Raw genomic sequence first — 27,817 nt, forward strand, 5'->3', positions numbered from 1 at the left:
CCTGTATATAATACAGGTTTATAATAAAATTTGTATTTGTTTGGGTGTCGTTTTCTTGGACGTTGTGAAATTCATGTTACTTTTACACAGTGAGGGCATTTAAAAATGTTTTACAGGATGTAGATTTGATGATGGTTTTACATCAGAATTTAGTTTCACTTTTACATTTTTATTTGAATTCTTAATTATCTTCATATTTTAATCTGTACCTGAATTGTAAATCTTAAATATTGTGTATGGATTTGGTTTCCGTTGTGTTTTCTAGTTTCTGCTTTCATTCTAGTGGCAGCTTTGTGCCTGAATATATTTTCATTTCTTCCCTTTTTGAGGTATTTTGTAACTTTAAAGGTACTCCTGTACGGCTTTTCGTTATTCGAGGTTTTATTGATAAAGTGTGTGTGTACATTTGTTGGCCTGAACGCTCTGTGTTTTTGTGAGAGGAAAAAAGAGCAGCTGTTGGGTTGTTGTTCATCACACCAATCAACACGTTTCCTGCCCTGCGTGTCTCTGCTGTCGTCTGTGAGTTAATGGTTTTACTGGTTCAGACCGAGGAGTGAAGGAGTGAAGAACAACCATAGTGTGTGTGTGTGTGTGTGTGTGTGTGTGTAGCATGGTGAAAATAGGACACACAAACACACAAATATATATATACAACTGAATCTGAAGTGTCAGTTGGAGCTCCAGCAGCCTGTTTCTCCACATGTAGGAAAAAAAATTATCATTTTTGATGGTTTATATTTATTTATCGCTCATCTGTTTGTTTCCCAGTGTGAATAAACTGGTTAATGTGGACATAATATCCTTTTATAACTTTTTAGGGGCAGTGAATTGGTGAATGAATTAATAAATTAGTTTACATGTTAACTAGTCTGTTTGTAGAGTTAACTGGTTTAGGTGTACTACAATAAACTGGCTCATCTGGGATAAACTGAGCCAAATGTGTTCCACAAGCTGGTTTACATTAAAACAATAAAGGGAATAGATTGGATTCATTGTTTTAATGAATTAGTACATGCAGTATATTTGGAGTTAACTGGATTGTCAGTGTATAATTTTGTATAAATCTGGCTGTATTAACTGACTTAGGCCTTAGTGCCAAGGACCTGGAGACCAGTCACTGATAGGTAAAACTTGCCTAAATGGCTGGAGAGCGGTTGCTGGGGTTAATGATTGTTACATCTTTAGGGAAAAAAACCTTGAAGGGGAACTCTTTCTGTTTCCACTTTTCACAGCTTCACCAGCTTGGCGAGTGTTTTGTGAATGTCTGCAGAGAAGTTTGTGTCTTCCATGCAAACTATGGATGACTGCAGCTTTCTGCTGGCAACCAAAGCGAGGTTTTTGGTGCAGGACCCTCTTAGCGACTGACTGCCAGCAACCTCCAGTCACCACTTGCCAGCCGGGAATGCACATTTTTCCTATCACTTGGTTGCCAGGGTGTCACCAATCAGGCTACAGACCTTGGTGAATGAGATTATGAGTGTGCTGCAGTATACAGTAATAGTCCAGTAACGTTGTAATCTGCTCAGTAAACTGGACCAAATGTACAGCGAGTCAGTTTATATGGGCAGTGAACTGGTTTAAATAGTAACAACTTTGTATGAACCTGAACAGTTTTTTTCAAAATTTTTAAATTAAGTAATCACTCAGTTCATGTTTGCATAAAATTTCAGCCATCATAACATTTGAATAAATTGGTGCATATTTGGAGTAAAATAGTTGGTGTAAATCTGGAAAAGACGGGCCTAGCTACCTGTCCTAGGTGTGCAGTTTTGTTGGTTTATCTATAAAATAAAAAGAGCCAAATGTGCAAAAAGTTTATCTAGAAGTGGTTTGGGAAACTGATAACTTTAAAATCAGTTTAAATATGTGGTAAATTGGGTTAAATTGGGTGCACACTGTTAAGATGTTTAATAAATAGGTAAAAATGGTGTAAACCTTAATGTAAAGTGTACACGTGTGTGGTGAGTTGGTGCAAATCTGAAAATAAAATTGACAACGTTAACCTGCTTTAGTGTGCAGTGTGTATAGTAATCTGGGTAATCTTTAGAGTAAACTGGGTAATCTTTAGAGTAAACTGGGCAAAAACAGCAACAGCTCAGAGTGGAACTTGTTTAAATGTTTAGTAGACTGGTTTTCAAACTGTTAAGATGTTGCTAAAAAAGTTAAAAATGGAATAAACAGGTTTAAATGTTTGTTGGATTGGTTTACACAGTGAGCAGAAAACTCAGATTGTACCGTTCAGTTGAACTTGAAGCGGTTAAAACAAGAACAGGTCTGACATTTTCGACCTTGCATCCGCCTCCTGCTCTGCCGTTTATCTCTCCCGCTTTTTCAGCCAGACTTGAGTATCTGTGAACTTCCCTTCTGCTCTCACTTTTTATCGAGCTCACTTCCCCCTGCGAGATTCCGTCGATACGAGCTTCATTTCCATAACGACGGCTGGCTGTCGGCGTCTCTGAGCTTCAGTCATTATGTGATTGAGTGCGATTATTAACCAGCTTTCCCCCTGATGGATGTTGTGTTTCCATTCACTAATGAGTGAGGCATCAGAGACTGCCTCGCTGTTTCCAACACGCGCTCCGTGTTTCTCTGCCTCCATGGCCCCAGGTGAGGTCGTCTTTATGGGCGTCCCCATTGGTTTGTCTACCTGGATGCTGCACCTTTGGGTGTAGCACCTGCTGCAGGATGTTACCCTCTAATGGTTTTTTTAATAGAGACCTTCTCTGGGTTTCTTCGGGTCTTAAAGTAGTTAGGTTTTCTAGGAAAACCTGAAAAGATGAAAAGACATGAAATAGTCAGTATTTACATTAAACTGAGCTTGTTTTAGACCTTAAAAATCTGATATCTAGTCATTTCTTTCCCCCCCCTCATAAATCTTGAAGAATGCAGCAAAAATGAAAGAAATGAATGCCCTTGGTAGTGAATTCTAGTCCTCATCATCCTACTTTTTGCTGATATCCTTCTCATGTTGGTCAGTATGTTGATGAAACTGGTATTAGATCTGATTTGAGCCTATGTTTAGGTTTTAAACCTGCCTAAAACTCTGAAAAAGAAACATTATGCTCTCACTGCTTGAGTTGTTGGTTACTAACAGATTTATATTTTATATACATTTAACAGTCATGTAGAAAAAAACCTTTTTCATGCACTTTAATCATACAAGAACCACCGAACTCAGAAATTGTCACTGAGATAGTGACAGTGACAGAGCATCACTCTGTCCAGTTACGCGCTACACTAATGGTGTCACAGCTTTGTTATTCAAGCATGAAAACAAATCCCAGCCTAAGTAACTGAATGTTTTAGTCCCTTCATCCTGTAAACCTGGAGAACATCCAGCCAGGATGCTACAGCATCAGTGCAAAATACAGCACATGTGCAGCGGATGCACTAATTTGAAGAAAATACACGTAAATGTTAAAATGAGGGACCCTCAGTCTGAACAAGAGTTTAAGTTACTAGTTACAGAGAAAACATCACAAACTCTCAAAAGTTTTGAGCTTTTGGGTTTGCAGTGGTGCAGATTTCCATCTGAGTGCTTGTAGTTTGAAGATGTTTGTCAAACACATTTCTGGATTATCTCTGGTGTGATTTGGTTTGTTCCTGGATTATCGCAGATTAAATTCTGGATTTTTATTCAGTTACTGAGTTGGAACTGGGTTTGGTGGTATCTGTTTTTCTGGAAGCCGCTCTGGGACACTGTCAGGTTCCTTCACTGTGTGTTTGAGCTCTGACCTCGCCGTCATATTACCGATTCACATTAGCCCTTCTTAAACTGATCTCTGCAATCACAAAGTAGCGAGAAGCAGCGAGAAGCAGTGAGAAGCAGGCGCTGCAGCGGCGGCGGCAGCAGCCAGGTTGGCACTGCGGCATTGCCAGCAGGCTCCCGGAGGCTCGCCAGCTCCGGGCCGCTTGCCTCGCCTCGGCTCGCCTCGCCTCATTGGCTGCCAGGCTTCGGGCGATGCTGAGGAAAACCTGCTGCCGCGCTCACAGAGGAAGGTGGCGTCCAGGCCGGGCTGGAGCGAATCAGCGGGCCTGGCGGCTGCTGAGGTTTTCCAAGCCTTTGGGTAATTACAACACTTGCCCTTTGAAAGTGAGCCCTGCATCCCCGGCCCGTCCCACTCTGTGTTATCTGGATGCTGTGATCCAAGTGACGCAGTGGGAATCGCTGTTTATTTTCCTTCTGTGTGTGTGTGTGTGTGAGAGAGAGAGATAGCAGCACCGACATGCCTGGACAAACCTTCTCTTTGTGGCTTAAGTAGATTCCACTTGTGGTGACGTCTGAAGTGGCGAGGAGGAGCAGCCAGCGGTAATGATGCTTGTGTGGCCTGTCTGAGGCTCGCCGGCCAAACTGGCTCCTGTGGCTCCAATGTTTTTGGTGGCCTGAGAGAGAGAGAGAGAGAGAGAGTGTGTGTGTGTGTGTGTACGACCAGTCTCTCTCTGCAGCAGGGACGAGCTCTCGCCGCCAAATGAGTGACAGCAGCAACACCACACACACTGTTTGTTTTATTTTAGCCACACACACACACACACACACACTCAGCCCCTCTCAGGTCTATGTGTGTTGTTCCTCGCAGTCATTAGCCGGCCGTGGTGTTAGCCTGTTTGCGGCCCGGGGGGAAACGTCATTAGGGCGATATTGTGGACGCTCAGCCAAGGTTTGTTTTCGTCTTTGGAAAGGGGCCCCAGGTCCCTGGAGGGGCCCCGGCAGTGCTCCTGGGGTCCAGTTTGTTTATAACACTTCTTTGGCAGTTTGGAGGAGGTTGTCACCACAGCAGCACCAGTGGGTTTCCAATGCTAATTGGTCTCCTGGAACTTTCACTAATGGCTCCAAGTAGCTGGGGGAATAAATTATTGTGGCGCGTTCTATGGCAACAGTCACACGTCCATACAGAGACACAAACACGGCACTCGGTTTATGATTTTTCTGTACTTAGAGATCAAACGGTGTGATAAATGATTCATAAAGCGACTCATTTGGCATTCGCAGCCTCGATTTGACGCTTGTTTGTCAAATGGCAATTTGATTCAGGACAGCATGGGGCGAACGCAGGACGTCACGGGTCATATGCAATATGATTAATTTTTAAGAATTACCGGAAGATATGTTAATGACCCTCGCAGCGATAAGAGAAAAGCATTGTGCAGAGCAGCTTGTCAGAAGGAAGAAAATTAGATCTTGTGTCGGGATCGTGTTGTTATTTTAATGATAGATGGATCGCTTGTGTCAGATTTTTTTATATTTGCATTTCAGAAAGCTCGAGCTCGCCATTGTAAATTAATTTTGACAAATATCTGAACGTTTCTGTCTCATTGTTGGCTGAAAAATGTCCTCTGAGGCGGAGAAACTGGGAGTGATACCGAGCTGCAGCTTAAAAGTAAGCTGAGCTTAAATGTAAGAAATAGTGCAGCATTTAAATGTTTTTGTACTGAATGTGAAGCTTATGTTAACGTTTCAGTCCACTGGAATATAAGTTATGCAAACATGAACTGAGTGAATACAACAGGGATCTCAAAAATAAGGCCCGGGGCCCAGAATTGGCCTGCACAACACTCCAATTTGGTCCACTGGACGGCTTTGAAAAATGCGAAGATCTGAAGGAGGAGAATTATTTTAGACGTTTAACTGTATTTTCATAATTTTTATAGCTTCTCCTGCTGATAATGACAGGAATGGTCTATTTGATGGTCTGTTGGCCGATAAACATCATTGTTCACATTCCTCATATCATTATGTTCTAACACAGCGGTCCCCAACCTTTTTTGTGCCACGGACCGGTTTATGTTCGACAATATTTTCGCGGACCGGCCTTTAAGGTGTCGCGGATAAATACAACAAAATAAAACCAGTAACAGTACCAAAAAAATTAATATTATTCATAACACACGGGAAAAGACCCAGGGAAACCGAGTTAACGATATAAACGATTAAAAAAATAACGCTAAAAACCCTGAAATCATAAATTTCACACCCGAGCCTCAACTCTCGCAGCCAAACGACTCACGGACCAGTACTGGTCCATGGCCTGGGGGTTGGGGTTTGCTGTTCTAGCAGATGATTTGTGTTTATTTTTACATGAAATGGTCAAGGTCACGTTTAGTTCTATAGTACATTTAAAGGAACCAAAGCCAAAGTGCTTCACAGGCAGGAAAAAAGAGAAAAAAAACTGATTACAAGATGCTAAGGTTTGGCTTGAATTAAAGACAGCAGAAATGAGTCTTCAATAAACATTTACATGCAGAAACATTTGGGGCGGTTCTAATATATAATTCCAGTATTCCAGAGACTTGGCGCAAAAGATCAGTCAGCTAAATGGTAACCCATTTATACTCTCTTAAAAATAATCAATAAGCCAACAAGGTGAAGCTAAAACCGGAGTAACACGTTCTCATCTCAGATGCATCATCTCATCTGAGCTAAACGTCGAGCAGTGGGGTTTTGTCTTCCCAAATCAAAAGCATGACTGACTCTTTCCAAGACAGTATGAGGAAGATTGGCCCCTCAACCCAAGTGGAAGCAAAAAGTTTTTACATGTTTATCAACATGCAATGTGTTAGCAAGAACACGTAAATTCATCCCTGTTGTGAAATTCAAAGATCGGACTTTTCCACATTTGTTGTTGTCTTCAGATCTCAGCAATACTTCACTTTGATTTTTAAACGTGTGCCGCGGTTCCATCTGCCTCTCGGCTCTTTTAATTAATTAAATATGAAGTATTTATTCATACTGTGTAGTCGTTGTTGCATGTAAAACACTTTGTGTCGCCTTGTTGTTGAAAGGTGCTCTACAAATAAACTGGCCTTGCTCGGCCTCCCCTCTGATTGGTAGAGGTTGAACATGCAGCCTGAGAGGAACGCCTGCAGGCACTGCTCAGGGCAGTAAAAACACTTTAACATCCTCTGCATGTTTTCATGAGAAATAAAAATATTCACAGTCAATATCCTCAAAAAAAAAGGCACATGAGTGAACGCCACAAATGTTATTCATTATTTCTGTTGATTTACTGACTGTTTATTAAAAACTTATTTTGCTGGTTTAGTTTGAACTCTGAGCCCTAAATCGACTTTGTCCACCTTTTGTAGTAATTAATACCAACTACAAATGAAAACAACAACACATCCCTCTGAAAAAAATAATACTATAAATGTACATTAAAGTGCTGTAAACCCAATCAGCTCTGCAGCACCTCTCCTGCAGTTTGTATTCGCAGCTGATCAGCTTCCAGCCCAAGCAGCTTCACCCCGTTGAAGGCTGCATGAGAGGTCACTGAAGCGTCCTTCTTCTCATTTCTCGCTCCTAACCCTAATAGGGCAGCTTTGCCTCTCGCTTTAAGACTTTAAGACTCTCTAAAAAAAACTCACCTTACTCTGATTGGCCAAGTTCTGGAAGCCTCCAGAAGGGCAGCACACAGTGCTTTGAGAGCTACACTCTTGGCTTTTGTGAAATGTTTAAATATTAAAGAGACGGGATGGCGACACCACCCTGTCCTCATCCCCAGGCCGTCACATAGCGCGGCCCTTAGTGCCATGGTTACGAACACGGTGTGACGTGTCAGGATGCCGGGATATCCAATTACAACCTTTCACCATGTAAAAATGTCATTCAGCCTGTTCTCGTCCCAGGGGTGTGGCTTTGGTTTGGTTAACTTACGTCAGGGCGTCCTTTGAGTTAGGGCCTGAATCGGTGCTCGTTTCTCAGCGAGTTCTCGTTAACCGACTAGTTTTTAATGCCGTAACCAACGAGTGGAAGTGAAAGAACTGCAGAATGCTAAAGGTCCAAACAGGAAGTGTACCACAACCATCCCTCCAGCCTCCTTATGAGGACTTTGCACATGTGCAAACCTGGCCGTCGTCCCTGTGGCCATATAGACGGAGTGACACGTGAGGGTGAACAGATTTAACCACAATCTTTCCAAAGCGTAGTCACTGTATTGTATTTTTACCCTGTTTTGTCTTTTTTCTTATAGAATTATTTTAATATTTAAATCTGATGGTGGTTTTTGGCCTGATTCTTTGATCTCGTCCGTCCCATAACATCTGCATCACATTATAAATAAATTTGATTGGATATCAATATTCAGATCAGTCAGTACTGATGTACTTTGTTACATCCCCTACCTGACTGCACACCTCACGATGCATTCACTGATGGCCTCCAGCCGTCAGGACATTTGGACGCTTCGTCATTCAGACAGTTTCCTGCAGTTTCAGTGTGTAAACGTCTGCAGCGGCGTCTCATCTGTCCATCCATCTGATGGATATTAATGTGCCGGGCTCAGCCGACTGCTGTTCTACATGCCACACTGACCCACCATACCAAAAGCCTCATTTGGCTCCACCCGTCCCCCACCCTGCAGAGCTGAAGTAGAAATCCAGCGCTCCCTCCGGATGCCTGCACAGACTCTGGACGGGCTACTGGCTCGTTTAATTTTGGAGTCTGCGGCCGCTTGGATGAAACACCGGCCGCTTCGCCCTCTGGCTACCTGGACGGCTGTTTGGCGAGGCGCCCTTCGGTTGGCTGGCTGGTTGTCAGGGCGATGGCACCGGGGAGGGTGGGGGTGCTTCCATTGCTGGGTATCATCCAACTGTTAGTGACCTTGGCTTGGACCCCACCCAGCTGGACTCAGCTGTGTGTCTGTCTGTGTGTGTGTGTATCTGACACCAACCTGCTTTTCAAAATAAAAGTTAAAATAAAAGCAGATTATTAACTAATTTTTTTTTTTTTTTTAATCGATATTTTTTCACAAATTTGGTTGAAACTACAGATAAAGTTAGAAGTCACTTTAGTTAATTTAAAGACAACTTATTTTCTTAACATCCCCTGCAATTAAGCTTCATTCTTGAATGTGGTTTGAATTATTTTATTTCCCTGTTCTCTCTTTTATGACTCATGTTCAGCAATTTGTGAAAAACCTGAAACTGAATTTGCATTTTTTTTAACACTACTGGTGACTTGTTGGAACAGTCCGCTGAGCTCAGCGAGCTGTGAATGTGAAGATCACTGATGGTTTTACTAATTTTTAAAGGTTAGAGAGGCTCATTGACCTCCACCTGTTTTGGGTAACGTTTAAATCTGTTGCTTTTTCAAGTCGTGTTAACTCCGTGTGTCCTTTCCTTTCACAGCCGGTGTTGTGACAAGAAGAGCTGCGGAAATCGCAATGAGACGCCCTCTGACCCCGTCATCATCGACAGGTAGGAACTGTTCTGATTTTCTTTCTGCTGCTGTGTCTGGTTCAAGTTTCTGGCTCAGTTTGTGATGCTCATGAACATCAGGAGTGATCGCACAGTGATTGGCGTATATGATTGGACATTGGTTTAGCCTCCTGCTTGCGATCGCGAATCGTTTCTGTGACGTCTAATTGCACGGTCGGCGTAAAGCCGGCTGTTGCCGAGTATAAATGGAGGGAATCAGTTGTTTGATTATCTCTAGTTGCTGCAAGTGAACGCAGCGCAGTGCAAACTGCAGGTCAGGGTTACTTCTATCCAGCAAACAGGATAAAATACACTTTTGGTTTATTTGCTTCTCACTGTGAATGTCTTACTTCTCATTCATCAATAGAAACCATCAGTTAGGCTGATTTTTAGAGAGTCAATCTAACTTCAGTCCCGTTTTTTCCCCAGAAATCTGCATCTCTCCGCCTTCAGCAAAAGTTTGAGTTGTTGTTGTAATTGTTTGTGTATGCAGGATATTAAACTCGGCCCACTTGTCTCGGTCCTTTCGTGTGGAAATCTTGTGGTAATGTACGAATGAGGCTTGGGTGGGATTATGGTGTTAAAATACCAATCTTTCTGTTTTTGTAAAGGGAGAAAAAAAACTTCTACGGGACACATCTTTCTAAAATGGGTTAGACCTAACACTGATGGATTAGTCCTCACAGGGTTAAAGTTATAGATGGATGCTACATTTAGTGCTTGTATTATTGTGCACTGCTCAGACATGCTGCCAGAGGACAGTAGTTACAACTAAAATGCTGCGCTGAGCTCAGCGAGCTGTGAAACATGGCGACTGTTTGATAAAGGTGAGCTAGCCAACATGGACGACGCTGTGCCAGAAAGCTGCGGCTAACAACGATGGACTAATTACCTCTAAATAAACAAAACTAGCATAATTTTCTTAACGATGTATCTGATATTGTTTAAATTTCATATTAATCTCGCTCCACAACCAAGAATCCTTGCAACTGACCCATCGTATTATTGTGATGCTTTGCATCTCCTGCAGTGGAAGAATTTTTGAGCAAAAAAAGCCTTAAAGACGTAAATGTTGCTGTGGATGAAGGATCAAAGATGTGACTTTCACCCTGGAGACTGGGGTTTGTGTCCCTCAAAACCAGAAATAGATGTATGTATTTCTAGACTTGGAGCTTGTTATGTTTTCAGATTGGAAAAAAATGTTTTTGGTGGAATTTGGTTTGTTAGATGTCTGTTAGGTCCCTTAAAATACAACATTCACCACATATTAAAAAGAATTTATGGCAGAAAGACTGAAAACACTGAGCTGTTTATTTTAATGAGATGGTCAGTTCTCTGCTGTTTTTACAGGTTCTGCTTAAGTAAAGAATATCTATATTTTTATTCAGAAAATAAATTGTGAAAGTGGCAAATGAAAACCCCATGTAGTGGTGCGTTTAAGGACACCGACGTTTAAGAACTGATAGCTGAACGTTCAGCAGAAAAAGAAGCTTTAAAAAGAATAACGTGAAACTTTTTGTGAGGCGATTTTTATGCAAATTAGCCTGCAGGGAGGTAAGGTTAAGATCACATAAAATGTTTGCATGTATGAACCTCTCGCACATGTTGATGCAATCCAGCTGTGCTCTCTGTGCAGCTGTTGCTGGCATCAGTCGGATTTCTTTTGTTTCTTTCCTGCTTCTTCTGTTTTTTTGGCGTCTCACTTCTTTCTCACCTCTCGCTTCCGGCACGAGACGCCGCCGTGTGAATTGTTTAATCAACACCAGCAACAGCAAAATAACATTTACATGCTGCAGTACGAGTGCGAACTGGCGGCTGATCGCAGCGTCTGCAGCTCTTTAAGACCTAAAGAGGTCCGGTAACGCTCCTTTTCTTTTATTCTCATCCATGAAAACGTACAGCTGGGAAACACTGACCCAAAAATGTGATTCAGTGCATGTCAATAAATTCATGCCCTCGGAAAAATACGTTTTTTTTTTTTTCTGATTTTAAAACAGCAGCCGTGATTCCTTCATTTATTTTTCATCCAATGCCACATTAAAAAAAAAACCCTCCACATCCAATCAGGCACTCACAACCGCCAGCATCACAATCCTTTATTAACGCGGAGCTCGTCCTCACCGTCTAATCCCTCCGCCCTCGGTGTCCTTGGAGTCGGCGGCTGTCCGTCACAACGCCTGGCTGCGATTGGTCGGGTCGCAGTGGTGGGAGCCAGTGACCTCAGAAGAGGTCGGGGGGGGGGGGAGGGGCGCCAGGACCAAGTCCATGTTGGCTCGTTAGAGAGGCCTTGGACCTCAGCCACACACACGCACACACACACATACAGGTGATACACACTTCCATAGTGTGTGAGCTCTGACACACACATTTATAAGAGAAAACACACAAGTACACCCACAGTGACACTGACACACACACACACACTGCTGTGTCCTCTCACCTCAGACTCTGTGTGTGTGTATGTGTGTGTGTTTAAAGGCTTTGTCACCTCTCCGTGTGTTTTGTCACACATGTGAAGGACTCTAATGTGTCCACCCAAACCTCAGGGTGAAATCTAAATCCTGGTTCAGACTTCTGCATTGACTCTTTGCAGAGTCGATGATGTAACATATCTAAATGTCCGGCGCCATTGGCAGCGTTCTTGCTCGTGCGTGGCGTTGCTCGTCTTGTGGTCATGTCCCGTTGTTTTATATCTCGAGCCAACCACGATACAAACAAAATAAAATCTTTGCTCTATGTTGTGGTCTGGTCTTTAGAAGATATTTTTCCTCCAAGTTTTTCCACTTTGTATATTCTGATACCTTCATCACCCTCCTTCCAGGAATTTGCTGCCACCTGTGAGTCCTAGAAGAATAGAACAATCCTTTAATTGTCCCACCAGGGGAAATTTGGTTGTAACAGCAGAAAAAAAGCACATGTACAAACAGAACAGGACACAGAACAGAAACAGCAAAAAAAAATTACATCATGGACAATAGTTACGAAAACAGAGTACAGATAAAAATGGGAAACCCAGATTGTAGTGTGCAGACAAAGCAGGGTACTGGAAGATGTTTAAATAATTTAGAATATTTAGAATATTTAGAAAAAGTACAGATTGTGCATTGTACCTGTGCACAATCCTCAAATTTATGCTATGATTATCATTGCTCATTTCAAGGCGGTGATTTTTATTCTGTCACTAATAAATTCAAAAACTGCAGCGAATTTCCAGAGAAGTGCACGTCAGATTACAGTGTAGGGTTTCAGAGTGGTCTGTGGTTACGCACTGAAGCATTAAGTGCAGCCCTTCTAGAAGCAAGTTTTGACCCTCAGCAGCCATCTTGGCTAACGCCTCTGGGCACTTACTTTGGACGGGGAGAGACCCTAAACTTCAAGGTCAGAGGTCACAAACAAATCGGGGTAACAGAACACTTTTATTGTAGGATCTTTACAATAAAAAACAGCTTCAGTGGATTGTTGCTGTGATTTTCTTTTATGATGAATCAAGCTAATGTTAGCCAGCTAGCTGATAAACTTATCGGCCAACATTAGCCAGAATTCCAATTTCTTCTAATAAAGCCTATTTGAACCAAATAGGAATTTAACCAGTGGAATCTGAGCTTTATTTCTCCCAGTGAATGTTAGTATCTATCAGTATGTGCTGGAAAATTAGCTTCCCATTCCTTGAATTACTGATTGTCTTCCAGTTCAGGTCACTTGGAGATTAAAAAGGTGGAAAAAGTGACTGGACACTCGCAGGTTCCTCTGATCTCAAAATCCTAAACTTATACTGTAATCACAGGATATTACCTCTGGATCCCAAATCTGCCACATCTGTTATTTTTAAAGTTAAAAAATCCAGTGAAAGGAGATTGTTTCACCCAAATCAGAAGTCCTGTGAAAATATCAGTCCCGTGTGAATCGGCATTGCTGATTTTGGTCTGTTCATTTCTTATGTTGGTTTTCTTCTGCCTTTTTCCCGAGGCTGTAATAGTTTTAACATTTTGGGTGCAAATCCCTGAGGTTCATGGAAATCTATTATTAGAAAGAGCGACTCCATTAGAAGAGCCAAAACTCGAAGGACGATGACATGGTGATCACAGATGCTGGTAGATTCACGTAAAACACACACGCTATCTTTTGCGAAACACAGACATGGACGTATAATTTCTAAATCACATGACGTCCCCTGGTTCTGTGACATCCTGACAAACTCTGGAAAATTATTTTCTATTTCCTGGATGTTTCTCTGCAGCCTGACCGCTTTAATTAGGACAGGACACTGATACTAGTCCACTAACCCAGGGAATACACACACACACACACACACACACACACACACACATACATATGTGTGCAGACACACTGTCAGTCGTCTGCTGTGATTTACTGGAGCTTCGTTTGTCTCTGCATTTCAGCGCCTGTTAAAAAATGCAGGGATTTATTACTGTGATCCCCCTAACACACACACACACACACACGCACACGCACACACCTTTCACTGGGGTGGTGGTGATGGTGCTTTAGTGTGTTTTTAGTGACCCATCATGCAAATGATGTAGCTACAGTAAAGCAGTTTAATGCTCAGAATCCACGTCTCACTGAAGTAAATCAAACGCTCCCATTCTTCTTGTTTTATGAGGAAACGCGTCTTTTCATGTTTTTTTCTTCGTTTGCTTTGTCTTCACGCCTTTCTCTCGACCTTTTGTCTCCCTTCATGCCTCCATCACCTGTGAATAAAGCAGGCGAACGCCTCCTGCCTGGACCTCCTCGCTGCTGGGTCACTGTAACGTTTCACTGCCTGCAGGTTTTTGTGTTCGTATTTGCTAATTTTAAAAAGACAAGTTTGTGAAAAGTGCACAAAAATATATTCTAATAAAGTCGGTAGACTGCTCCTTAAATCTGGTCTGAACCTGAAGCTCAGTGTCAGCTGTGTGTGTGTGTGTGTGTGTGTGAGTGAATATAAATGTGCGGTGATGCGCCTCTCAGAGGTCGCTTTGTTTCCTTCGTTTACGGTTAATGGGTGAATCCTGCCGAGGCAGCAGAAAGCGGCGCTGACGGATCGCCGTAACACCGCTGCTATTACACGCTAATATTGCAATTAGATGGGTGGCCAAGTTGCCCGAGCGGGGCAATAAATTGCCGTAGAGTGTCAAAATGTACGAGGAGGCCGGGCTCTAATTACCCAGAGCGCACCTCTTCACCCGCCCGTGCCTCTGTCCTCCCCCTCCTCTTCAACCGTTTGACCATCGCCCTCCCCCGTTAATGGTCGGGCCTTACATGGAGGTCGTGACCCCCCCCCTCATCTGCACTTGTTCCTCTACAGCCATTTGCAGCTTTGATGTCATCTGTAGAGAGGTGAGTTTAGGGTGATGGAGAGCGACCTTTGACCTCCACAGAGGAAGAGGTGTTCTTTACAGCTCCATGACTTTGTCTTCTTCAGCTGATGTGCAGATGCACTCTTAGGAGCACAAACTCCTCCTCCTCCCCTTCCTCCTCAGTCTCCTCCTCCTCCTCGTCTATCTGCCGAAATACCCAGAGTAATGAGTGAAAAGGTTCAGAATAAGTTTGGAGTTTTTTGTGGAAAGTGTTTTACTTCATCTGCGTGCCAACTGCTTTGAGAATTAATCATCATTTGCACAAAGAAACTCCTGCGCAGCATCTTTGTCTCGCAGTTAAGATGCTTTATCGTCTCACGGGAGCTGAAATCCCAGCAAGGCTGCGGTGAGGAGAGGAAGGCTTGATTTAAGGAGGCGCTTCAGGAGGAAACTAAAGGAATTAGTCAGACGTAGTAAAAGAGGCCACTCGTGCTGCTTTTACTGTTTTCTTTATTCATGTGACATCACGCTGCATGGTCACGGAGTCGGATCAGATGGTTTTGCAGTCATATCTTCTCACTCTTGTGATGTCATTGATGAAGGAGGAGGAGCCATGAGCTGAATTCCTGAACACATAAAGACAGTTTTCTGTTCTTTAGTTTGGTTACAATCTCTTTGCTCCTATTGGTTCGCATCACCACATGATGATGAGCTGAGATGAAACCACTGACCGTTCTCAAAGTTTCAGTTCCTCCAACCCCAAATTTTCAAGTCAGACAGTCCAGAGGTCCAGTTCACAGACTCCAACTAGCAGCTACAGCTGTCAATCCCACCATCCAGCTGTCAGGCAAAGAGGCCACGCCCCTTAGAATGCAAACTTATTGCTTTAATACAATTTTAACAGGAGCGTTATAAAAACATTCACACCTGTACCAAGTATTATTTAGATTTAGGTTATCTACAGAGGCCAGAAAAGTTTGCGTGTCAGGCTGTAAACATATTTATTTCTGCTGTAAAGTTTGAGCATGGGAGTCTGTGGGCACTGACTCACTGCTGGAGCCTCTGGTGGACGTTACAGGAACTGCAGCTTTTCAGTGCTTCAGTGTTGGCTTCATTTTTTCCACCCTGGAGGGTGATGCTTGCGGTAGAAGACAAATAGTACAGCAACAGCTGTACTATTTGTCTTCTACTTCTTCTGATTTGTGGTGTTGATTTCTGTGGACTCATCATACAACATTTAAAATGTAGTGAGATAGAATTTAATTAAACAACCTTAAACTTCTCTGTATTCCACTTAAATGTCTACAGAAGAACTTTGACTTGAGCATAATCAGTGAAGAAATCAAAGTAAAATACATCAGATGGAAAATGTGTTGGTTTTATGTTGCGGGGACACGCAGTCAGTTTGTGGGGACCAAAAAGACCAAAGTCTCATAACCTAAACCATCAAACTTCAGGATGAGAGTTGGTGTGCTGTCCGCTGAAGTGATGGAAACACCAAAGAGTGCATTTTGGTGAATAATTCAGTCTGAACATCTCGCCACCTGCTGCAGCGTCTGACCACCATCTATATTTTACAACCCTATATTTTTGTGGTTTATCAACCACAAACACACAGACTTCCCTCAAATCCATGCCGAGCCCCACTGAGGTGCCGCCCTGGAAATCCAGCAAGTCCTAAAACAACTGAACTGAGCCTCACTGGGGGTATTTAATATATAATGTTTTTCTTCGGTTCCAAAATGCAGATGGGAGGTTTGAGCCAAAACCTACATTTCCCATAAGGCACCTTTGGCATTATCAGTTTCAGACATGCTGCAAAGTCCACCTCACATCTTTTTACATCGAGTAGCCTGCCGAGCAAACATGAAGATGATGAGATGTGCAGTTTTTTCCTTTTACACCCTGGAAGTTCAGGAAATGTAAATAGCCGTCATTTCAGAACTACAGGAAGGAGTTAGCCTTCAAAATAAAATGCCATAATTTCAACTCTACACGTCGTCTAACACAACATCCATCAGTCTCCCTCAGTGACCACCTTAAACCCGTATGCATCCACCCTCACTCTGACCCTCATTTCCCAGAAATCTCTGCAGCAACCCCCGGGCCTTCCTCCCCCTTTCACGGACTCTTCCTCATCCACTGCCTCACCCTATACCTCCCTCCATCTCTCGCTCTGCTTTCAATTCTGGCCTCGCCTGCTCAGTAATGTCCTGCTTTTATTGTAAATCTATACTCCTAATCTGGCCGGCTCCGATGGGCCTCGCTCGCCCGATCAATGCGCTACAATTGCTGGGAAGGGTCCAGAGGGGCAGATAACTGACCCAACCTCCCTCCCCCCCGTGGAGTTAACCCTCCATTGGGTTCACCACACACACAGAGACGTGACTTTAAGCTTCATAGCTGCCATTTACTCTTCATCAAGGAGGAAATCTTTCCCCGAGGTTTAAAACACCAAACGTGGAATGATAAAATCCCTCACATTCCCAACACACCGGTTTATGTTTGCTTACATTGTCCTCAGCTCGCGTTTTCAATAGAAGAGCTTTGAAACACCAGGCAGCTACCTCCAAGTCCCACAACCTGCAATTCCTCTAACGTCCAGTAGAGGCTCCAGCAGTGATTCAGCCCCATAGACTCCCATGTTTTGGTTGCTAATTTCCCCTCATGATAACACAGATTGACCCATAGATTGGAAACTATTGGACCAAACCTTATGGCACCAACAAACTAACACTGAGCAGCTGACAGACAGGGGGCAGCACTAAGTAGTTTAATTCAGTACTTGAAGTACTTTTATCTTCTGTACTTTTACTGCGATTTTAAAGTCTGTCGGAGTATTTTTTATCGCTGTCTTGGAGCTTAAACTTGTGCACAGAATCTTCAGACTTCCACTTTTTGAATTTGGACAGAAATGGAGGGAGAGGTCGGAGGTCAAGTATGAGTCCTGTTTTTAGCATTGTGTTTACTTTATTTGGAATGACTCTGAGCGCTGTGATGGGATCTCACGAGTGACCTCTGCCTCTGTTTCCACAAACACGAACGACGGCATTGCTCGCTCGTTTACAGCCGAGGAGCTGAGACCCAGTCTGAACCTCAGGGGAGCAGGGAGGAGGAGGGGATGGGAAGTTTTCCTTATGCCCCCCCCCCCGTGTCCCTCAGAACCCCCACCAGCCCACCCACCTCCACCTGACGGGGTGTCTCCATTAAGCCTGGGGGCCTGGTGGGGCCTGGGGGGGCCCTCGGGGCTCGGGCAGGTTTGACGTGATCCAGGCAGAAATGTTCAGTGGCCCAGGACGACCGCATCCATCTACCACAGGGGAGCGGTGAGGGCGGGTGGAGGTGTGTGAAGGTCAGGTCTCCTGGTGAATGGTGGAGTTTCCACCGAAGTTAAGCAGTAAAACATGTGGAGCAGCTTTCATGACGTAGCGCGTAAAGTGTTTTTTTCTAGATTCTGCCTTCAAACTCAGTATTTCACTTTCGTTTCATCCGTTTGAGTTTTTACGCGTTATCGCTTTATCATCCATGTCGCTGCACAGCTGCTGTCGTTCACCCTCTACAGTGCTGATCAAAGGCAAATGAAGCTTCTTTATTTGCTGAAACTGATTCCTTCACCCGACCGTCTCAGACCTGTTTGAATAAATTCCAGAGGGAAAGATCCACGTTATGGGAATTAATGGAAGTTTCAGGTTTTGCTGTCATTAGTTTAAAAAACATTAAGAGATGAACGTAGGGTTGTTTTTCTAGCATCATCGAAAAAACTCTTCGCGCTCAGTCCGTCATGTGTTTTTGGGTAAATGATGAATGTTTGTCCCTGAAACAGTTGGATGTCTGGTCGCTGACAGCAGGTTTGGAGGCCTGGAGCCAGAGGTGGAGGTAGAGGACCGATATCTGATTTCCAGCTTCTTGTATAAAAACTACAGAATATTCTTTAAAAGAAATCAGCTGAGAGGTTTCACAGACATTAAAGTTTTGATAGGTAAAAAAACTTACCAACGTACCAAACCCAGGTACGACACCATGGACCGAATCTTAGAAAGCAAAGTTCTGTTGGTGGTATATCCAAATTTTGTGACGCTATTCTCTTTCCCCAGTATGATTTTTTATTTTTTTTTATTTTAGAGAAGGCAAAGATTGTTTCAGAAGCAAAGCAGGATGTTTTAGTTTAATATTTGTATTTTTGTCTGGCCAAGAAGACAGGAGCATCACTGGACGCAGGCTTGATTAACTCCTTAGCTGAAGATGGCCCCCGAAAAATGTCTAAAACCCCCAAACACGACAGCAGGGTCCGGAAAATTTGGGTAAAATTTACAGGAAAATTCGCATCACTGTGAAAGGAAAGCAGCACCGACTCCATTTCCACATCCCACCAGTCGATTCAGACCTTCAGCCCGCCATCAGCTGGTTCCCACTTCCTGTTGCCTCCTAATTGGATTGAGGAGTTAAGGCCAAATGTGATTACATCACCGCCTATGGGTTCGTTAGCCGCCTCGGTGTCAACATCCAGCGGTGCTCAGTTGGAAATGCCTCTAACTACCCAGGGCGGGGCACACACCAGGAGACCATGGGAACTTTGGGAGACATCCCCACCCACCAACACCCCACCTTGCTTCCCCCCACGCCAAATCCTCCTCCCAGCATGCACCTCACCCCCTCAAGGCAAATCACCTTGTTAATCTCAGCACACACTCAGGATGTTCGTGCTAACGGCCGCACGCAGGGATGGATATGTGTAAACACACACACACACACACACACACACACATAAGCGCAGTCCTCGCTGAGTGATGTCAGAACCCCCCCACCCCTCACCCACTTCAGGTTTCAGTGTGAGAGAAAAGTTATCGATCTCTGTTCACTGGTCCTCATGTTGACATCCAGCATCAGCACCAGCTGCTGCTGCTCTCGCAGCGGGGGGGTCGGCGCTGTGCTGGTGTAAACATGAGCCCCCCTCCCTTGCCTGTGCTATTAATGCACCAATCCCACTTCTTCTTCTTCTTCTGGTGTTTGTGTTGAACTCTCGGAGCAGATGTGACACTGATCTCAGCCTCACGCTGCCAGATGTGAAGTTTTATCAAGTTTGTTGGTTCATTTCTTGTTTTATTTTGTTAACATTGGTCTCAGTGTTTCCTGTCAGTTTGACTGACAGAGTTTTACCCTCTGAGATATCTATAGGCCCCGCCCTGATTGGGCTCACCTGTTCCCGTATATCTGCAGTTATTGTCCTCTCACTGCCCTGACTGTCCCATGTGCTCCGGCTCTTATCTCTCATTTTCTGGTGCTGTCCTCGTGTGCAACCTTCTGTTATGTTCTTCTCACCGCCTGGTTCGCTGCATTTGACCATCACCTGTTTATCGGATCAAAGATTTGGATGTGCTGTGAGTTGGTGTACACCCAGCGTTACACCCATTTTTTGATAAAGTTTTTGGCCTGGTTTGGACGTCTTGTCTCGCATCAGAACGACACTCTGTGGCTGTTTCCCCTCTGAGTGAGGAAACAGTATTTACAGTTTTAGAACTTCCTGCAGGAGGTTTTAAATCAGAAATGTCAAATTAGTGTGTGAGCGGACAGAAATCCTCTATTTGTTAACACTGCTCTTATTGTGAAACATCTGCTTGAGCGAGCACTACTTAAAGCGCGACACATCTGGGTTTGTGCAACAAAAATTAAAGTAAAGTTCGTGTCTCCACCTCTCCAAGTTTGTAGCTCGCGCTTTGCTCCCCCCACATTAGGTGAAATCAGCTGATTGTGGTGCAAACACGGGAAAAACAGCATGCTTGATGACTTTAAAGAACTTATATAACCATCAATGTTTGTTTTATAGCTGTGACACACTAGAATTTTTAATATAATAGAGAATAATGAGTCACAGAAAAGTGTAATGTGATTACATTAGGACATAGTAATCTTAATCTATGGGTGACACACTACATGGAAACCGTACCTCAGGATGCTGCACCTCGAAAGCTTCACTTTATTTCATGTGTGACGCTCGGCGGGGTTAAAGGAGGGCTGATGTGTCCTTCTTCATGTCAGGCTGCTGTTAGCATTCACAAGAACCCGCTCTGATTAGAAACGGCTCCTCTCTCTCTCCCTGTACCAGTCATTCTCAAGCTCACTCGCCCTTCTTCCTCCTGTTAATCACTCAAGTGTTTTTCCCAATTAAGAATGCACTGATAACCTTCCATCTCTCTCTCTCTCTCTCTCTCTCTCTCTCTCTCTCTCTCTCTCTCTCTCTCTCTCTCTCTCTCTCACACACACACACACACACACACACACACACACACACACACACACACACACACACACACACACACACACCAGTTTAATCAGGAGTATGAGTGCGGTGTGGCTAATTAAGGACGACCATCCGTGGGCTTCTGCTTCGCCAGCAGATGTGGGGGAGGGGAGTGTGTTGTGTATGTGTGTGTGTGTGTATTCTCTATCCAGTGGCAGCCATGTTAGCCTACATTTGTGTGGGTGATCACTGGTTAGCAGTCAAGAACTTTTCAGGTGGTTTAATTTCTGTAACATGAAGGTAGAAACTGAGGGGAGGGAGTGGAGGGGGTCCCAGTATATCCCACTATATCCCAGTATATCATAGTTTACAGTTGATATTTCAGGCACGACGTTACGACTATAATATTCCACTTCCCTCTTATTTCCGAGCTTTGAAATGAAACTAAAGGCTCCGTAAAGCGTTCGTTATTTCCTGTTGGTAAAGCTTCATTCAGGGAAATGTGAAAGCCTGACTTACCTGATACTGCAGGCTTGCCTTAGTTGGTATTATATTCAGGTTGATCTTGAGTGAGGAGTCAGAATAAACTGATGATCTGGTCTTGATGGCTCATCTGGCAATGACTTCCACCACCTCCAAGTCTGAGGTCACGGTGCTCAGAGGTGGCGGAGGGTGGAGTTCCCACTCTGGGTCAGCTGAGCTGAGCTGATCTGACTTCCTGCCTTCATATATGGATCTGACATCTTTATTTGTTCAGATGATTCACGTCATCTTAATGCGACATTTCATGTACAATGCACACAATCAAAGGTGCTGTTGCTCTGATTTAGACTCACCGTGCCCTGGTCTACTGAAGACTGTTTGTTTGCTCCTGCTGTAGCATTAGCATGCTGTACCTGTGGCACCAGGAGTCTGCTGGGTTTCAAAATGAAGAAGACTCGGGGGAACTTTGCTGAAGGCTTTGATTAATCAGTGAAGTAAGTGTAAGATCAATGGACACCTGCAGCCAAATGTGCATGCTGAAGGAAAAGTCAGCCTCAAATCAGAGTTTCCAAAGTCTCATTTCAATCACAAAACTCCTAAATATTAAGGTAGTTCACGGAGGTATGCACAGATACGCTACGTTACGTCGTTACTCCTCTAGAAGGACGTCCCATTTCAAGGAGACATTTATTAAACCTTTATTAATTAAAACAATATAGTTTAGGTCTTAAAAAGGGGTTTAAATCTAATTTTGAAATCATTTTAGGTGAAACTTTAATTTTAGAAAACAGGAAGAAAAAAAACACAAAAAATCTTTATTCTGAGAGCATAGCAGATAAATAAATAAAGCTGTGTGTGTGTGTGTGTGTGTGTGTGTGTGTGTGTGTGTGTGTGTGTGTGTGTGTGTGTGTGTGTGTGTGTGAAGAGTGAAATGTGAGGCGGGCGAGTCCAGACACGACGACAGCAGGAAGAGAGAGCTGGAGGGGAGGGTGAGGAAAACAAGGGGGAGGGAGGAGGTGTAGATGGACAGGTGGGGAGGGGTGGGGGTGATGGAGGGGTGAGAATGAGACAGTTGTGGGTGAGACGGAGGAGGAGAAAGAGAAGGAGGGCAGATTAAGAGGGTATTGATTTCTATATAAAGATGGAGGGATGTGATATGGGGGGAGGTGGGGGAGTCAGAGGGGGGAGTCGCAGGGGGAGAGGAGGTCGCCGGGGAGGAGAGACGAAGGTTCGGGTTACATAACGACCCAAACGTCTGTCTGTCTGTCTGTGCGGTGCCCGTTTTTAACTCAAGGTCCACCAGAGCTCTCAAACACAGAATGAAACGACAACAATAATAATACCTGTAATAATGATGATAATAATAACAGGAACATAATATTAATAATAACAATAATAAAATATCATTAAAAAACATGAAAATCCCCCAATAATGTTTTAAATGGTTTTAAAAATGTTAAAGTTTTGATGTCTGAAAAATAATTTTCAATTATTTAAAATAAAAATCTTGATAATAATTTGGAAAAAACTGAATAAGAAGTATTTAATTATTTTTATATTAATCAGAAATAATCCAAAACTTAACATTAAATATAACAAATAATTCCAGAAATAGTATAGGAAAAATTCCAGGTAATAAACCCCACAAACTAACAAATAATGATAATTGAAAAAAAACAACAGAAATAATAATAAATAAAAACCCAGAAAACAAATAAATTATAAACCACTAATATTCCAGAAACAAATAATTCATAAATTATGCAGAAATGATCTGGTGAATAAACAAAAAGCTGCAGAAATCCAGAAAGAATCCAAATACAGTATTTATCAGAAGTATAACATAAAATAAAATTAACAATAAAGACCCAGAAATAATTCAAAAACAAACCAGAGTTAACAGAGATGCCTAAAAAAAAACTAAAAGAATCTAGAAATTAACCACTAAATGTACCAGAAATAATACAGTAACCTTAAAATTAATCTGAAAAGAAAATGGACATTACTGGAAAAGTAAACAATAATCTAAGTGAAAAACAAACAAAAACACTAGCAGCAAATAATCCAGAGATTAATCCAAAAACAACCGAGAAGCTATCGAAGGAAAGTTTAAGGTGGAATTAATGTGACACGATCACATTCTGAACACTTGTTTAGGGAATAAACCAAATTTCTGTTTCCAATATAAACCTCCGATCGATATGATCAAGACACTCGTGAAAACCGCAGATTAGCAAACACACAAAGAGGTGAAAAATCTGACTTCTGCATGCAGTGAAAACAGAGTTTCTTCTTCTGCTCGATGGATGTGAAGATACCGAACACTAATTCACACTGAGCTATAAGACAAATAATAAAGGTCATGTGAAGGTCACATGATCCATTTCAGGGTCCAGTAACAGTTTGTAGTTAATGTGAAGTTTCCAAAGACGTTCAAGCATTTAAACAAAAACTTGAGTCACACACGTGCACTCAGGTAAACACACAAACACAGTGACACACACACTGTGACACACACACAGTGACACACACAGACACACACACCTTCAGCTCCTCTTTTCTCGCTGTTACAAACTGTTGCCAAACAAGCAGCTCCACTTTTTTCTTTTTTTTTCAGTGAGAGCGTGAAAACAATCGAGCAGCTGAGCTGAGCTGCATCCTGCTGCTACACACGCACACACACACACACACACACACACACACACACACACACACACACACACACACACACACACACACACACACACAGTGCAGCTCACTCACCCACAACACAAATCAATACCAATTTATAATTCAGGATTGCTGGAGTTTGGGTTTTAGGGCAGCCTGGCTTCCAGCCTTCATAAATATTACAGTGTTATTGACTTGATCTCAATGAATTGGAGATTTTCTTCTGCGTTTTTTTTCTTCTTCTTCTTCATTGCAACCTCCCGCTCCCCACTCCTACCTCCCCTTCACTCTCTCTTTCTCCCTATTTTATTCCTTTTGGGCGATTCTGAGGAATAAAGTCTTCTTTATTTATTCCCTACAAGTTGGATAGCTAACAGGAGATAACATGGTGGCTAATAGTCCCCCACCCCCCCACACCCCATCACTCCCCTGACCATCAATGTAACACACAGACACACACACCTGAACACACACACACTCGATAAGAGAACATTTCTTCTCTGACTGAACAAAGACGCCATCGTGTTGAACACTAATCATCAAAATCTATGTGTGTGTGTGTGTGTGTGTGTGTGTTTGAAAGACACAAATCTGTGAACACACACACTCTGCATATATCAAGATCAGTTTGATCCAATTTGAGTGATTGATTGATTTTATGACCAAAATCTGCAAATCTGTAAAAACTCACTCGTTAACATGAACGATGCACATGCACACACAAACACAAAATACACAAACACACACATTCACACAATTCTGTGGACACACACACTCCCCCTTTATCTGTCCAGGCCAGTTAAATCCTATTTTACTGATCAATTGATTGATTATTTACAGATTTCCATCATATGATCACTTGTTCACACACACACACACACACACACACACACACACACACACACACACACACACACACACACACAAACACGAACAAAGCTATAATGATATTTTCTGTTGTTTGTTTTCAAGGTAGTTTGAAGACAGGATTTACCCAGAATCCTCTCTTCCTCTCCTTCCACCTCCTCTTCCTCTCCTCTACCCTCACTCCCTCCTCCCCCCTCCATACAGTAAAGATGGACGTATTGATTTTCCTCCTGACCACCAGCACAGTTTTCTTATTTTTCTCTCAGCTGATCCGCCGGCAGACAGACACTAACGACACACACTAACAGTGTGTGTGTGTGTGTGTGTGTTGATTTGCGGAGCTGTTTGAAGCATGATACCAAAGATTTTCCTCAGAATCCATTTAAAACATCTCCAGTCAATCGGAAGCCTTAAAAAAAACACTGTTTTTTCCCCCATGTAACATGTTATTTACAATGAACACATTGAAAACGAACAACAAAATATCCAAATAAATATGTACATGAATAAATAATGTAGTTGAACTGATGGGTCACATGACCTTTATTGATCTCTGAATGAAGGAGCAGAGGTTTAAAAGGAGTCAAAGGCTGCTTTTTGGTAATGCATACAGAAGAGAGACACAGAGACTCTGAAGAACGCCTTTAATCTGTGTGTAGTGCGTATTTACTTATTTAGCATTTAGTAATGAAATGTAAACAGAATAAATTATTTCTTTAAGGTGGCTGAATGGCTAAAAGTGACGTCAGTGAAAACCTGCAGTTCCTCTAATGTCCACTAGAGGCTCCAGCAGGGGTGAATTTTTTCACACACCTGTTTTCATGCAGAGGCGTGGTTATCTGACTAACAGGCGGCTGTAGCTGCTAGCTGTCTGCTAGTCTTCACTCAAACTGGATCTCAGGGCCGCGTTGGTGCTGTTGGAGCCTTTTAAAGACTTTTATCTCACCAATAATAATACGGCTGCTGTGAGGTTGCACTAAGTAGCTGATATCTGTCACTGTGTGATGCACCCATACCTCATCACTCCACCTTCTCATCCAGATGTGGTTACTCTTGGCTCCAGAAGGCCAGCATGGCTGCACGGACATTTACACTGAGGCTTCAGAGCCAGCGTGGTGGTGGTGCTCGTCTTTCCTCTTTCATCCACTCCCTGCTTCTCCTAAATCCACGTTAGCACTCGGAGTTGGCGTCCGCTCTTACGTTGGTCATTGTTTTTCCTTCCTGGCAGAGGTCGGCAGGTAGTTGTCAAAAGCTGAAGCATGTTTTACTGGGATGGTCACCATAACTGGAAGCTGTACTGGTAAAGGGTTCTCAGCTGATCTTCGTTGTCACTTTTACTTCCGGTCTTTTTTAGTGTTCCCACGTTTGTAATTCTCAGCGTCACCTGTGTTGAATTGTCCAGTCAGTCCAGCTTGCTCTTTCAGTTTTTCCAGGCGTTTCCTTGTGGACCTTCATTTCTGGAGTTTCTGATGTTTTCTTTGTACATTTTAGTCTTCTATTTCTTCGTGTATGACTTTTCAGAGTGTTAGGGGTTGTTGTCCTTTGCCTGCATCATTTCACCGAGCGTCTGTGCATGCCCAGATTAAACACTGCTTTGCTTTGTCTGCAACAAATATGTTATTTTCTGTAGTTGGAGGTTTGATTTGAGTGTTTGTGATTGTTGGGTTTTGTCTGTCATGTTTTGTACTCTGCATCTTAGGCCAGAATTTTGATCTTCCTGGTAAATTTATGTTAATACACAAACTTACAATTAAGGACCCAGTTGCAGATAATTCGGTGTAAACTTGATCAGATGTTATTGTTGTTCTTGTTGGTGTCCGAACTGTGGTGCTATAAATAGCTGGAGCCCTGCAGGTCGGCGTGCGAGTTGATACTGATTCTGTTGCCTCTTGTTTGTCCGACTCTGTCTTTCTTACCTCTGCAGGCTGTGAGCTTACAGAGCTGAAAGCCTCTGTTGGATTTTCCTCCTTCAGCAGGTTTTCTGATGTCGGTACCGTCAGAGCTGAGATCTCAAAATACAACACCTTTCCTTTCCTTTCCTGCTCACTTTGTGGGGAATTTGCACTCCTGTGCTGCAGGCAGTGAAATAAAGGGGGTCTCTGCATGCATGAACAGCTAAAGATGGATGACGATGCTCATGCATGAAATTCCTATGAGGGTTACGATTTCTGAAACAGAAAAACTTTATAAACATGACGTTAGCAGCCTCTGTTCACTTTCAGTTTAATCATTGCTTAATGTAATTAGGCTTACACTCGTAGGGCCAAATATGGTGCAGCATCACTTCCTGTTTAATCAGGTAATGAAGAGGTTTTCTGCAAAACTGATTAGGAGCTCGGAGTTCAGAGTTCAATAAATTTCTTCTCATTCTTACATTTCTTGCTCAGCTGATTGATTGATTGATGGATCAGACAGTTGGAGAAAACCTTAATACTGCAGTGTTTGTTGTCTCACCTGGCCTGAGACCCGTGTTCACCTGCCACGTCGATAAAGTTTGTTTTTGAATAGATGAAGCCTGAATAAAACCCGCTGGTGCACGCCGGCACCATTCCTCCTGCTCTGCCCTTTTGGCTGATCATCTGCTGCAGGATAATCATGACTGAAATATTGAAGCGGCGTCGTTTTGGAGGCGAACTGAAATTTGGCAGCGCAATGCAGGAGGAGGGGGAGGAGGGAGTCGTGGGGGAGAAGGGGGAGTTCATCCTCCGCCTGCCCGCAGTCGTCTTCCTTCAGCCCCGCAGTAAAACCCCTCTTAGTGGGTAGTGCCATCTGGCCGGGGCCCCTGGCGGAGGCGTAACGGGGCCCAAAAAACTCGGGGTCGCGATGCTTTACTGCCCAAGCTTGCCGCCTGCAGATGGCAGCGGGCGTGCCGCTGGAAAACGCCAAGGTCGCGACGGCATGTGGCGCGGTGGAAGGGAGAGCTAAATGGCAGTGGGGACGGTGGGGGGGTAAGGAGGAGGGAGGATGGAGGGGAGGAGGCGCCGCTGGAACCATAGCAACATCAGGGCCGTGCTATGCTACATTAAAGAGCAGTGCTAGCTCGCCATATGGGAGGGCTACTGCTATC

The 27,817-nt window shown here is 43.4% G+C and overlaps 1 protein-coding gene across 3 annotated transcripts in view; it reads left to right on the forward strand.

Annotated features, from left to right (window-relative positions):
- The window catches only part of LOC146392791 (transcription factor COE3), a 141,556-nt gene that overhangs the window by 29,925 nt on the left and 83,814 nt on the right, over window positions 1–27,817 (forward strand). For all 3 annotated transcript variants that reach the window (XM_084953375.1, XM_084953391.1, XM_084953384.1), the window contains exon 6: window positions 9,124–9,192. In XM_084953375.1, coding sequence (XP_084809501.1) covers window positions 9,124–9,192 — 69 coding nt within the window. The remainder of the gene's footprint in view (window positions 1–9,123; window positions 9,193–27,817) is intronic.

Source organism: Perissodus microlepis, chromosome 2 (genome assembly GCF_051167445.1).
Source record: "Perissodus microlepis isolate ML-2025 ecotype Zambia chromosome 2, ASM5116744v1, whole genome shotgun sequence".
NCBI classification, from domain to species: Eukaryota; Metazoa; Chordata; class Actinopteri; order Cichliformes; family Cichlidae; genus Perissodus; species Perissodus microlepis.